Raw genomic sequence first — 14,010 nt, forward strand, 5'->3', positions numbered from 1 at the left:
GAAAGGGTTCGCGCATCACATAACAGATACCGACCAGAGTAAAAAAGTGGCAGTCATTCCCTATGTACATGCGCTGTCGCATCGCCTCAAGAAGACAGCTGACAGATTCGGCGTCAAGGTGGTGTTCTCGACCAGGAACAAGCTAGGCAGACTATGCGGCATCGTGAGCAACAGGCTCGATTCCCGAGGCAATTCCCCCCCCACGAGGTTGTTTGATAAAACACAGGCTCCAATTTGTTCACTGCATGACTAATGTTGTGTACTGCATTCCCATGTCCTGTGGCCGGGTGTACGTCGGCCAGAACGGCCGCTGTCTTAATGTACGCCTGAGGGAGCATCATTCCTCTTTGAAAGGAAAGCCCTACACACACACCTGGCGCTACACTGTTCTAAGTGCGGTTGTCAGCCACGCTTCACAGACACGGAAGTTGTTTTTAAGCACAGCGACCGTGCCACCAGGGAAATTGCAGAAGCCTTCCATATCCGGATTAAGGGTTCCGATTGTATAAGTCACCCGTCGCTGAGTATTTTAGATAAAGAAGTGCAACTTCTCAAGGAGAGGGGGTAGAGGATGAGGGAAAGGAGAAGAGAAACGAGAAGGGAATGAGGCGGTTGTTCTCTTGTACAGCCGTACGCATGTGCGAATGGCACACGTGCTGGGTTGTTCGGTCTGGGGTGGTATAAATGTGTTTTCGTTTTCAATAAAACTTTCAGTTGATAGTAAGCGCCTGTGCCGTTCCCTTTCTCGTCCCTGTAAAATTTTTGCGCTGAAGTTTCACTCATGGAAATTGTTCACCAACTAGCTCGTCTCTCCATTTTGCTTCAGGATGAATTCAATCATTCAACAGACATAGCTAGGCGACAGGCTGCGAAACTTCTAGCGAAGAAAAACTTTCTAAAATTCTGTGTGCGTAGCCCTTGCCTTCGCTCGTGATAACTAGGTTTGCAGATTTTAAATGTGAGCCATTTTTGTCCTTATCATACAAGCCTCCCTTTGTTTGCGCAGTCATTGTCTCAGCTAAAACCGGCGCCCATCTTTTTTGCTCGCACGGCACCCCTTCGTTCAGCGTTACCTTGCAGCCGCAAAGTATTCCTGCTTCGAAACTCCATATTCGCCGCTCTTTTTTTTCGCTTACGTTGGCTGCATACACCCGACGTGTTTTATTGTTTATTGCGCATCTTATGCTCTCGCGCTGAAATAAAAACGCGCATTGTTATGCGATGAACATTTGTCGGAAGAGAATAGTCTGGAATAAACGCTCTTCAGCCTCTGTTGCCATTGCAGAGAAGACGGCCGATAAAATATAGTAGTAACACATTTATTAAACATAAATATACAGTTTGCTTATAACGTACTAAGGTGCGTAAAGTTGTGTCATTCTACTTACAAAGTTCTTCTTGAATTCAATACGTTTTCATACTTTAATTTCCGAGACTTGTACAATAATCATCCCGATGGGTTACAGAGTCCATCATGCTACGCACAATTTGTTTTATTACCTCCGAGCATATCCTCGGTGACCGAAAATCAAACATCGCACTGTTTTGGCACCGTTGCATCTAAGTTACCAAACAGCAAATATGATCTAATTCTTTTTGCACTGTGAACCCAGATATAACCATGTACAGCGTCCCAAATGTTTAATAATATAGCGGGAGCGACGACCTACCGGCATGTCAGCACCTTATCACGGTGTCCAGCAGCGAAATAGGCGAGAGTACGCGCACGCGCATAGGGCCATCTGCTGTACGAGTGTCGTCTGCTACGCTGTTTCCTTGAGAGTGGTACACCCCCTGCCACTGCATCTGGATGACTTTGTGCCCCACGCTGCTTAGCTACCTGTGGCGATAGCGAAACGGCCTTGCAAGATAAGAAAAACAGGGGGTGTCTTGCCCTGAGAAGAAAAGCGTAGCAGACGACGCTCCCACAACAGATAGTTCCATGCGCGTGCGCGTACCCTCGCCTATTTTGCCGGTGAACACCGTGATACGGCGCTGACATGCCGGTTGGCGGTCGCTCCCGCTATATTATTAAAAATTTGGGAGGCAGTACAACCAACTTGAAAAGACGTTTTCGGTTGTTCTATCACCTTCAACTGCTTCTAAACGGGGAAGTGAACCGATGAGTGAGCAGCTCTAAAACAAAGACCACAACACTGAATGCACAAAAAGCAGCGTAGAGGTAAAAGATAGAAGCCGTGTCTCTCAACTTGAGGTCTTGTTCCTCTTCAATGACGACGCAGCGGTCAAGCGAAGGTACGGTCGACACTTGCACATGCTCCGCAATGCCGTTCTCCCGCATTATTGTTGCACTGTCAACAGATACAGCGCATTTAACACCATTCAGGAATTACTCTCTTATAGTCGTAAAAGGTATCGTAGCTTTCGATCGCTACAAAAGTATCACGCGCAGTGAAACCAAGAAAATGAGATCAGAAAGCTAGACACTGTGACAGGATGACCATCACACTTATCACAGCGCATTTGTGCATTCCCCGCGATTTGTTCAACGGAGAGATCACCAAAAAGCCTTCCTTTCTAATGCAAGTGTTCTGCCGCTTTTTTACCATGTTTGCTCCTGCTATTAAAATTGTTTTTGCTTCGCTCGCAGGTGGGAATAGCAGCTAAAATAATCTAACCTCATTTATGAAGAGCCACATTTAAAGTAAGAAATTGCGAACAAGTAAGAAAATGCGGAAAGCCTTACAGTATGATGGTAAGTAAGAATGAATACTCACATTTTTTCTATGCCGTATCGAACATTCCGGTTCAAATACCGGTTCATGTATGACACAAACATCCAGTTGCTTAGGTCCTGCGTGCCGAAGTAATACTCCCCGACTTGTGTTCTCTTGCAGAATTTGGATCCCTGACACAAAAAGAAGAGAATTTAAGCTTAACTTGGCGATTTGCCCTTCGTCAGTTTGGACTTCGGAACCAAACCCTACACAAGAAAAAAAAATTTCAATCATAGACCCCCGTTGGAGGATCTCTTTGCGTTGCTCTCGGTAAAAACGCGCGCATGGCTCACTCCGTCGGAGTTTTACTGAGAGGTCCTGCGAACTCATCTTTGTGTGTACTACTCCAAAAATATTTTAGCCCTTACCTCTACTTACCAACTACGCATCAAGCGGAGACCGAAACACAAGTGTATTCTGAGTTTACCGTGTTCTGAGACAAAGGACACCTCCTCTCGTGGTAGGCAATTGTTTAGGTACTCCGGTTTAGCTACTTTTGTCGTATCCGTTCGCGAATTGAAAGCCTTGGCGCTCGTGTCCCGTAAAAGCAAATGCAGGCCTTGTTTTGTTGTTGAATCTGGGCCACATCCGTGCATACGGTATGGACCCCTCGGACAGTGTCAGCATTCCGACCGTTCAATGCCGTATTCATATGTGTTAGACTTTTTGTTGTCTACCTTTGAAATGGAATAATTTCCCTAAATCCTCCACCCCATTTTATTTTAGTATTTAGTGAACCTTCTGAGAAGCAGTGCGTTTGAATGATTACTATCAAATTTTACAACAGCTGAATCGACTATATGGGCAAATCCGCAAAATGTTTTGACAAATTTATATTCGCTGTGGTAGGCACGCCACCATGTAGACTGTCCGAGCTCAGGCTTCGGGTGGCAACATTTTATCAAATTTCGTCCCGTTGCAGTGCAGTGGCACCAGCAATGGTTGCTATGGAAGTGCAAGCGATGACGAATAGTATGGAAGCAGTGATATAACAAATATACTGATTCACGCGGAGCCCTTTTACTGTACATTTTCAAAAATTACAAAGAGCGCTTATTTGACCCGTTTCTTAAAAACTGAGTAACTCAATGTTCAAGTCTGGACACCTCTTAAACCCTATGTAACAGGTGAAAACATGCCTTACAAAGGTAGGAGATAATACGCTCGCCGACCATGTACCCCGGAAGTCGGCTAGTCGGATCATTGTGAATGTACCACAATGCCTACCTGTGCATGCTATGATAAAGAAGGTGAGACAGGTGAGATGATAGAGGCATTATAAAAACCTTTGGAAGAGTACCATGTATTCAGTTAGCGCAGACGGCAGCAGTTGGAAATCCAAGGCAGAATCCTTTGTTTGGTCTGAATATAAATGGCTAGTCATATCATCATTAACAATATAACCTATGGCACGATGCGCTATTGTCCAGTTAGGATCTATGGTGCCATGCAAAATTTGAATCTTTTTCCATACCAACACGAATTTATATTTACCATGGTGTCGGGTTAAGTTCACAAGGAGTATTGTTCCTGTGTGTATTCGCTGGAAGTGGGCGCGTACTGGAGGGCAATCCCTTTTCTACAACGCACCCGGAGTATTGTTCAGAGACAAAACGCCACGGAGGGCTTTTAATTGATACAGTGGCTGAATCGGCGATATTAAAAGTTCAAGTGCCAGTTTTATTTTGTTTGTAATAAGTAATGCAAAGTTAACGAGGTAATCGTTAATCAACGCATTCAGAAGCTGCACAGTTAGAAACCAACTTTTAAACCGTATATTAAACAAGATGTGGCAAGCTAAATCTAATGTTATCTTTTCACCCTACCGCCACGCTTCTCGTGATATTTAATTAGCCATCATAACAAGGAAATCGAACGTTTGGCTGACCGGCTTGCATTTTTGGGAAGTGCAGCGAAGAGCTTCAGAATTTTCATGAGCGATCCAAAAAGAATTTCAGTGAATTGATTCTTTAACATCCGATTTCAGAGCATGGAAAGTATTGGTTTCAAAAAGGCAATATTAAACTCCTCTAGAAAACCACCCACTAGGCTACAATTGTACCAGATCATATACCTCTTTAAGATTACATTTGACAACCCAAATTGTCGAGGTTTAAAGCGCCCAAGCTACACGTGTCTTGTGAGTTGCTTCGTAGTGTAGTGTTCCGGCATAATTTTGTCACCTGGGGACAATTTAACTTCCACCGAAATCTCAACACGCTGGAGTTCTCGCTTTCGGCCTCCATTTAAGGAACAGCTACCCGCAACTTGAATCAAACCGCGTCCTTTGGTATCAGCACCTCAAAGGCTTAGCCACTGACCCCTCACGGCGAGGGGCTGTAAAAAACTTCACTCTCGACATCTGTATACTCCGGGAATACACAAATGGTTCGCAATGAGAACTATTTCGCCGTATTCAGATTTACTGCGTAGTGGTAGGTCTCCTGAAGACGTTTTCGTTTCTCTCTACAGTTTGTCTTCTTTTATGGCGAACAAAATAAGCGATTTTATCGAATTAAACTACATCCTTACCTCATTTTGTGAAACCATCTTTGCATGTAACACGACCGCTCTTTCTTGGGCAATTTCAATGAGCATTTCATCCGAATAGCGGAACAGACCGTAGATATCAGTTTTGTCACGGCGAATCATTCTCCATACAGCGCTTTCGGCGGCACCCTTGCTGGCCTGCGCCAAATATAAAAGAGAAACAGAAAATATATAAGCTTTGAGAAGTACGGCACATCATGTAATGCAAATGCAATACAGCCAGTATGAGAATACCAAACCGGTGCAGTTGGGCGATCACGAAAATTTGGCGTAACAACCCTGTAGAAATTGAGTTATTTTACGCCTGTCTTGTTCAAATTTCCTATTAGGTAGATTAAGGATGTCTACTCGGCTTCGCCACTACTTTACAGGGTCAATGTCATGAACACGATGCTTCTTTGAGAAAAATGCGCCACTCTAAAGGACTGCTCATATTTTTCACTGGGAGCATCAACCCTGTCTCTAAAATAACATGCAAGACAAAACCATTCGGGCCAATGGGAACAAGAACCGCAGTGCTTCGGTGTTCCTTAATAAGTATGTGTGCATGTCCTTGTAGTCAATACTCAGAGCCACTCAGTCTCCCCGTAAACATTTTGGACATAGAGTGGCTAACCATCTGCATGCCGTCTCTTTTTTACTGGTGCTTAACGGTATATCAGTGCGCGGACTACGTCAGGTCACCGTGACTTGTTGGCGCGATCGTTACCTAAGCAGGGTCACTATAAAATAAATCTAACAAATGTCAGTGAGGCTTAGGGAATGCCGATAAATCAGGAAATTCAATATCTCAAGCTGACTGGAGAGCACAAATATGTCACTTGTGACTTTTTGAGACATCTGCGACAAAATGTACTTGACAGTTACATTGAATGATAGATATATTCAATGCCGGTGACCCCCATAAACTACCGATAAGGCAGACTATTAATACTTGGAGCTGGCAAGAGATCACAACTGTCACCCACAACATTGTAGGCAATAATAAAAACGCCAAGGATATGCAAATAAGGTAATTATAGGGTTGTCCCCAAATAAAACATGCCGTTTCCAACCGTCTTATTGCGAGTAAAGAGGTCGAAATTCCGCAATTCTGAGCTTGGTACTTAGTACTAAAGTTGGAAATATTTCACATCATTTCCTGGGTCATCCCTAACACGACTTCAAGCAAAAGCTTTAGTGATGATGCAATAAAGACAAACAGATTATTCGCTTCTTTTAATGTTGTTGTTGCCCTTTCTGCAATATTCGGTACCCTTGTACTTCCGTTGCAGCGCCATTTTCAGCTCCACCACCACCACCTCTTTCCTCATCTTCGGGAGTGACTAATTGGCTGGTGACGCATGCAAGTTACAAAATAGTTGTTTTCTAGCCTTGCACATATCGAGCGCACAAAGCAGTATAAACTATGTGCGCTGTTTTGAAGCTTCTCACCAAAGTAATCTGTCTAACAGTACACAGTAACATTGACTCTTCTATTACCTCCAGGTAGCGCGTGATTTCAGTTTCTTTGAGAAGGTAAACCTTCAGGTACGGTCTCGCAGCAACGTCAGACAGTGTGTTGATCTTCTCAAGCTCGGTCTTCACCATGAGACAGGCCCTCATCTGACCCGCAAAGGCGTTCATCAGCACAACAATGGCGATCCACCACGTGGAGCTCAGGATCCGAAGAACGGCTCCACGAGGCGGTCGGGTAGAAGCTGCAGCAGTGATCAAGTAAGACAGAAATTCATCTTAACTCTAGCACCCGGTATCTAGCAATAACGCAGGAGTGTCTAAGCAGCAACATGCATCCACGCGCGCATGCACAAATACAAATATATCTAGGGGAACCCTGTAGGGGAACCCTAAGTAGTATGCGAAGCAGCCATGGGGTCGACTCAAGTTCCCATTAGTTTTCAGTTCCATCGCGGCGTTGCGGGAGGAGAATGACGGGAGCGGAGCGCGCGCTCGCGTCATTTATACCGCGGAGCTACAGTAGCACCCCCAGCGCAGTATGTAGCGGCTATCGTCGCCTCTCCCGCAATAGTTCCCCGCAATAGACCCGGGAATTTTCATGCCCTGAACCCAGCAACCTAGCCACTATCACCCCCCCCCCTCCCCCAATGGCCCGGGAGGGTACAGGGTAAGAAGCGGCGGAGAACACTAACCATTGGTACTTATTAGGAAGAATGGCGTCTATCCAATTTCAAATTGAATCATCGCATTTTGTGCACACAGAACTTCTTTTGGGTTCGCAGCGCGGCCGTTGCCTTTGGACTTGGCCGTGGGTTCTAGCGCGTGCTAAGTGTCCTCTTTGGGAGAGATTTGAAAGACTGCGGGTGAAACGATCCGGGCCTGCCAGTCATGAAGAACAGTCTACCGCAAGTTCGAAAATAGAAGTGAGGTGCAACAGCCGGCTCTCCGACAAAGGTAGACAGGCCGCCAGCTCTGCTGCTTCTCAAGCCCTGCACTACTTGTGCAAGCTGCTGCAATTTTTTTTCTTTTAAATAAATGTGCGTTCAATCGCTTGATTTCCAGTATCCAGTCGCCGTCTTGGGTGACTCATTAGTTGCATATGCAAGCTCATGTGAGCAACCTAAATCCTCCAAGAAAAATCAAAATTTTAACTTAAATTATTTGATTTCTCAGTAAATAAAGCATCTTTTGCATTGGGACAAGCGCTGGGGGCACTACAAAACACGTGATCTTTCGAATAACACAAACTTGTGGTGTTTTTGGCTCCTATAAGCGTTTGTCCTAAATGTGAACTTTAGGTTCGTTAGTTACCGCAAAGTTTCTTGGTAACCTAGCAGGAAGAAAAGTAGGGTGAACTAGGACCAAAAAGCCGCAATAAAATGCCAAATCGTTAGAATCAGAATCAAAGAAAGATATGCCGCATATAAAAAACAACTACATATTATCATCAAAACATTATATCATGTAGATGTACCCAGATATTTCATGCATTCACACACCGAAGCATAGTCACCGAATCGACAGATTGGTTTGTGGTTGTCATTGCCTTTTTATATTCTATCCTATCATGTCACCGCAGTAACTGTTTTGATGTACAAACGTTCCAGTAAACAGTGCCCTCTAGGCTGTCTGTTGCAAACTTCGGGCAGTGCAATCAATATTTTCGAACATTTTTTATACCTTGCCGGCATTCAGCTGGAAAATGTTGTAGCCTGGGATGTATTACTCAACGTTTACATCTGCGCTTCCTTTTGATACTTCAGAGCTCCTCCGCTAATAGGTTTTTGACATAAACAGATCAGGCTTTCGTTATATATTTTATCACTAGTGAGTCCTTGCGACACTTCATTCGAATTACTCGGTGTCTACTACGTATTCAATAGGCACCGCGTAAAAAATCAAAATGTATCGAACGGGCAATCAAAGGCAAAAAAAAACAACCAAAAGTTACACGTATACTTTTTTTTATTTTTGCTATAAACATCAATCTCTTTGGGCCTCATAAAAAGCGGATTTGGTAACGTACCTTCACAAAGCATATTTTCGAACAGCATCCAGAAGTAGGCGCTCCAAGCTTTGGTTACTCTGGTAGGCGTTTCTCCTTGAATTTTGGCGCCAATAACGTCCACGCAGGCAAACACTACACTGAGCAAAGCCATTGACAGCAGCAGCAGTGCCCACACCTAGGAAGCAAAGAAATACGTCGTAAACAGAATTTGCTGCTATCAGATGTAAATGGCATGCCCTTTAACGCATTTGTTAGTGCGAAATGAATAATTAATATGTAAGCTTAAAAAACGGTCTTGCGCCGTTGCGCCGGTCTTGCGAGATTGCGCCGCACGTTAAAGATCCCCAGGTGGTAAAAATTAATCCAAAGCCCTCCACTACGGCGTGCCTCATCGCCTGCGCTGCATCGGTGCGTTGAATCCTACAATCAATCAATATGTAAGCTTACGTCAAACACTTACGATTCAACATTCAGCATGTCTGGCCAAACATAACTAAGGTGATAACTCAAAAATACCACCGCGATAAGTTTGTCTGCGATGTGAAGATACGCGACTCTCTGAGGAAGTGCGGCAGACCGAAACAATGTCCTTTTAATTTCAATATGAATCTGTTTACTTCATTTTGTGCTGGACAAAAAAATAAATTTAATGTATAATATAGCATGAAATGTAATGCGTTAGCAAAAATATGTCATGTGTGTAACAGCAAGAAATAAGGCCGAAAAAGTAGTTTTGAAAAGGAAGCGACGTCTCACATCAACATTTAGCTGCTCTTGAGCAGTCTTAGAACATTTACCTTCAAGCTTGAAACCTTCGGCATTTTCGAACACTTACCTTTAGGAAGAGACGTGTTCCTTCCGAACGTCGGATATTTTGGTTTTGCCTTGGTCAGTGAGTGAAATTTTAAACTTCAAAAAACGACCCCATACCGGACGAAGCTTCATTGAACACTTGACTACCTCACTCTACTGAGCATCGCCAGCTGAACGTTTAGAGCGCAGTCAAAAATGTAAAATACACGCAAAGTCCCCGACGGATGCACTTTAGAATAATCACGTTTCGTGCGGTCTTAAACTGAATTTTTGCAGTGTTTAATTGCGGCGCTTTATTGGTGCGTACTGCATTACTGGTAGAAATAATGCACTCTGCCTTTAAAAACCGCCGAAACGCCACGAGCGGTTTCAAGGACTATTGATCCTAAGGTATAATCCAGCATGACGTCCGACTGCGCCAACTGGACCTATTCACTGCAGCATTGTGTCGCATTGGTATCTGAAGTGAGTTTTATGGGCCTCATTTCCACTAATGCTCCAGACTTTTGCAGGTAACTGACAGTAATATCCCCAATGGTGACAACAATGATCAGCGTTTGATTTTATCATTGGGTAAATTTTTAATATTACGATAATAACGTAAAACATGCTCATTGAGTTGCTGTCTAAGTGACTCGACTTCCCTGGGCGTGGTAGGCCATGTTGGCAGAAATGTGAATGATGTCCGATGGAAGACACGTGCGTGGTGGCGAGAGAAAAAAGAAATTGTAGCTACGTCCATCACCTGACGCACCGCCTTATAGTCTTGGAAAACGGGGCACGAGCCTAGCCCGAAGAACCACGCAGCGACCACGCACCTACAGGTGGACTGAGAACCCGGTGCAAAGGACATCGTGACGGCGCCTTTCGTGACGTCTGAGAATCACACCGCCACGTGCGGGCGATCAGATGCCAGAGCAGTTCGCGTGACATGGTCGTGGGAGGGGGGGGGCACGGTGTCAACAGGGCGGCCGTGGCTAATAGCAGTGTATGTACGTGAACAAGGCTCCCGTTCGGACACCTTGTTCACGTACATACGTATATAAAACGTCATTGTTTTATTTTCTCTTGTTGTCGGCATCTTGTATTTCAGAGCATGTACGTGCAATCTTGGTTCCCGCCGTGTAGTTGATAAAACATAAGAGCAGTTCCGCTCAATGTGAAAGCGGTCGGAAGTGCAGAGTAGTGATTATTCCGCCAGAGGGGCAGTGGTAATTTCATGCATTCATTGCGACCACTGATGATGACGATGCTGATGATGATGATTGGTAGTGGTATCTCCTTGTGGGGGGCTGATGACGTGTGATATTTACAAAAAACTGATATATCTATGTTTTATGTTCTTCGTTTAGCACTAGCGCTGCTGTTGGGGCAGGCACAAAATACTTACTTTTTTCTGTTACAGGTAGTAGCTGTCCTAGGAAATATTCCCCTCTCGATTTTTCGTCCACCAGGATTATAATCTTCTTTTCGTCTGCTCGACAGTCCTAAAGTTTACACTTTCTTTTCTACACCTAAATCCTAGGGCTTCTGGACGCAGCAGATTTCCCTCATGAATACTTCGATGGGTACACTCGCATTCTAACATTATGTGCCGCAGAATTTCTGTTTCTTTTTCACAGACCACGCATATTCCACAATTTTGTGTACACTTCCCCACAAAGCTCGTAGTTCGCAAGCAACCTGCTCTAGTCTCTAAAAGCAAACCTTGGAATTATCGTAGAAATTTTCCTTTCTAAGGCGTTATTTCTCAGACCTGTACATCTCTAACGACGTGTTAGCTGCAGTTTTATTCTCTCAATTTATTCATTTCTATCTGCCTTGCCTCTATTTTTGTTACCTTCTCTGTCTTTGATTCTCCGCTATTCTCTCTGTATTGCGTCTTTACCCTTCTAGTCTGTTTTGGCCACTGCGTGTTAACGAGTTTCATGTATAGGTACATAAAAACTTTAGCTGTCCACAGACTTTGATCCATTGCTCTCAACCTCCCGTAAAAACATATTTTACTCTGAGCTTCTCGAGCTTCAAACGAGGCCCAGCCTATATCTCCCTGCCCCCCATTGTTAGTTGTTTTTCCATGCCCTCCTAAGGCCGAGCAGCCTACCGTTCTCTGGGTCACTTCCAGGCCTGCTAGAACGCCTGATTTTAAGCAGAGTACTGCATTCGCAAATGGGCGACCCGGAACCTTTACTCCTTTCCACATTCCCCTCACTACTTCATATTTGTTGTACCCCGACAGCGCTCTATGCTTCATTATAGCTGCGTGTCGCTTTCCTTTAATCTTATTTGCTCGTCGTGAGTTCTTCAGTAGTCATCCTCTTCGTTTATCCACACACCCATACATTTATATTCCTTGACTCTGGGTAATTCGCCATGGTAGATTGACAACTGCCTCAGTGCTAGTGTCTTTGAAAACCAGTATTCCAATTTTTTGTCCTAAACTTTAATCCGGTGTATGTGGCTTCCTGACCCCTAACGTTTATGATCCGTTTCAGATCGGTCTGGTTATCAGCTAAAAGAACAACGTCGTCTGCGCGTAACATTCCTGGAATACGCTGTTGTACTACTTCGCCTTTCAACATCTGCGTTAGGTTAGGTTGCCTTGCAACAAAAGCACCAGCACGCCTTCGAAGTGCTTGCACGCCCTCTGCCTAAAACAGCACGGGCGGAAGTTCTGCTATCTTTGTGTTTGCTTCCATCTCTCACACGCCTTAGCCCTACTGCGCAGTTTTGAACGCGTAGTGTTTACTTCAAAGCAGTATACCTCTGCCACCCAAGGAAATTTTCGCGTCTGCGTTAGCGGAAAACTACCAGACTAAATAAAAGAACTTGCTGGCACCACAAAGAATTGAACCTGAACCCGAATACACTGACCGAGCGAAAGCCTGTCGTTTTACTGACTAAGCTACGCCCACTCTTTTTTTTTTCTTTTTTGCCTGACTTTGACCTTACAAAAACTCACAACAAAACACTGCATTGATAAAGCTGCGACCCTAAACCTGGGTAGCAGAAAGCCGGCTTAAATTGTTTCATGCTTGTTAATGCTTCCTTCCATCGCAGGCAACCATTCTGAAGGCTCAGGCTGAGCACTCCATACTGCAATAGTCAACCGAATGGAACCAGAAAAATACTCTTTAGGGCGTTTGGTATCAACATCACTATGACGTATGGGCATACGCGACTTCCAAATGCCATTCAAGGCCGGAAGCACGACGAGGTGGTACAGTACACCATCATCCCTTTCGATGGGTAAGAACCGGATTCCGTGTGCATCTAGAGGGAAATCTTTCTTTAATGTGCGCTGAAGCACATCCCAGAAAAATGACCCATGCCAACACTCTAAAAACACATTTACGATCGACTTGGGTTTCTTGCACGGGTAACACTTATCGCCCCATGGAAGGCACAAACCCTTCTCTTTCTGCCACGTTTTTACTGAGACTAAGCTACGCCCACACGAGGAGACCGGGAAACCGCCGCTGTGTTCAACGAGCACAGCAGCGGGTATACCACCTGCGCGACTTCAAAGCCCTCGTGTGCATTGATTGATTGCAGGGTTCAACGCGCCGACGCAACGCAGGCGATGAGGCGCGCCGTAGTGGAAGGCACCAGAATAATTTGGGCCGCCTGGGGATATTTACGTGCGCCGAAATCTCGTAACCACGGGTGTTTTTACTTTTCGCCTCCATCAGAAAAGCGGCAGCCGTGGCCGGGAACCGAACCCGCGACCTCGTGCTCGGCAGCGACACGCCTTAGCCACGGAGCAACCACGGCGGGTCCCTCATATGAAGTTCAAACCGCATAATGTATGATAACGGCGGCGACATGGTCAGGATTAACGGCGAACGGAACACCGTCTAGGGAGGGGGAGAACGGTGTCGGCGCGCTTTGGCAGCGACGCATGGCACAAACGTGAGGGGGAGGTAGCGAGAGAGATGACGCCGTAGCAGTGCGTGCCGCTCCCCTCCTCACCCTTCGCCAGATGCCCCTCTCTGTTTTCTTTCTGCTGTCGCTGCTGGGTCCGGGACGCTGCCCCCGTGAAAGCCAGCTAATGGCTGCCAGAGTCTGGTTTTCCTCTTTGTAAACCACGAGGATGAATTCACATTACGTCGCATGGGTAATAGTAGTGGGTGTCATTTCATCATCATCATTATCATAACCAGCCTCTCTATGCCCACTGCAGGGCAAAGGCCTCCCCATTAATCTCCAGTTATCCCGGTCCTGTGCTAACTGCGACCAATTTATCCCCGCAAACTTCTTGATCTCACCTGCCCATCTAACTTTCTGCCGCCCTCTCCCACACTTGCCTTCTCTAGGGATCGACTCTGCTACGGTTGTCTTGCCTTCGCATTACATGCCCTGCCCACGTCCATTTCTTCTTAATTTCTACTACTTTGTCCTTAACACGCGTTTGTCCCCTGACCCAGTCCGCTCTCATCTTGT

General features: G+C 45.3%; 1 protein-coding gene across 1 annotated transcript in view; it reads right to left on the reverse strand.

The window, feature by feature from the left end:
• Nucleotides 1-5,738: 5,738 nt before the first annotated feature.
• Nucleotides 5,739-14,010, reverse strand: part of LOC144153335 (uncharacterized) — a 65,927-nt gene continuing 57,655 nt past the window's right edge. The window contains exons 5-7 of the mRNA XM_077684986.1: nucleotides 8,773-8,929; nucleotides 6,771-6,988; nucleotides 5,739-5,750 (exon numbers count right to left, since the gene is read on the reverse strand). Of these exons, the coding sequence (XP_077541112.1) occupies nucleotides 5,739-5,750; nucleotides 6,771-6,988; nucleotides 8,773-8,929 (387 nt within the window). The remainder of the gene's footprint in view (nucleotides 5,751-6,770; nucleotides 6,989-8,772; nucleotides 8,930-14,010) is intronic.

Source organism: Haemaphysalis longicornis, unplaced genomic scaffold (genome assembly GCF_048455015.1).
Source record: "Haemaphysalis longicornis isolate Haplotype H1 unplaced genomic scaffold, Haemaphysalis longicornis Haplotype H1 scaffold_9, whole genome shotgun sequence".
In the NCBI taxonomy this organism is placed as follows: Eukaryota; Metazoa; Arthropoda; class Arachnida; order Ixodida; family Ixodidae; genus Haemaphysalis; species Haemaphysalis longicornis.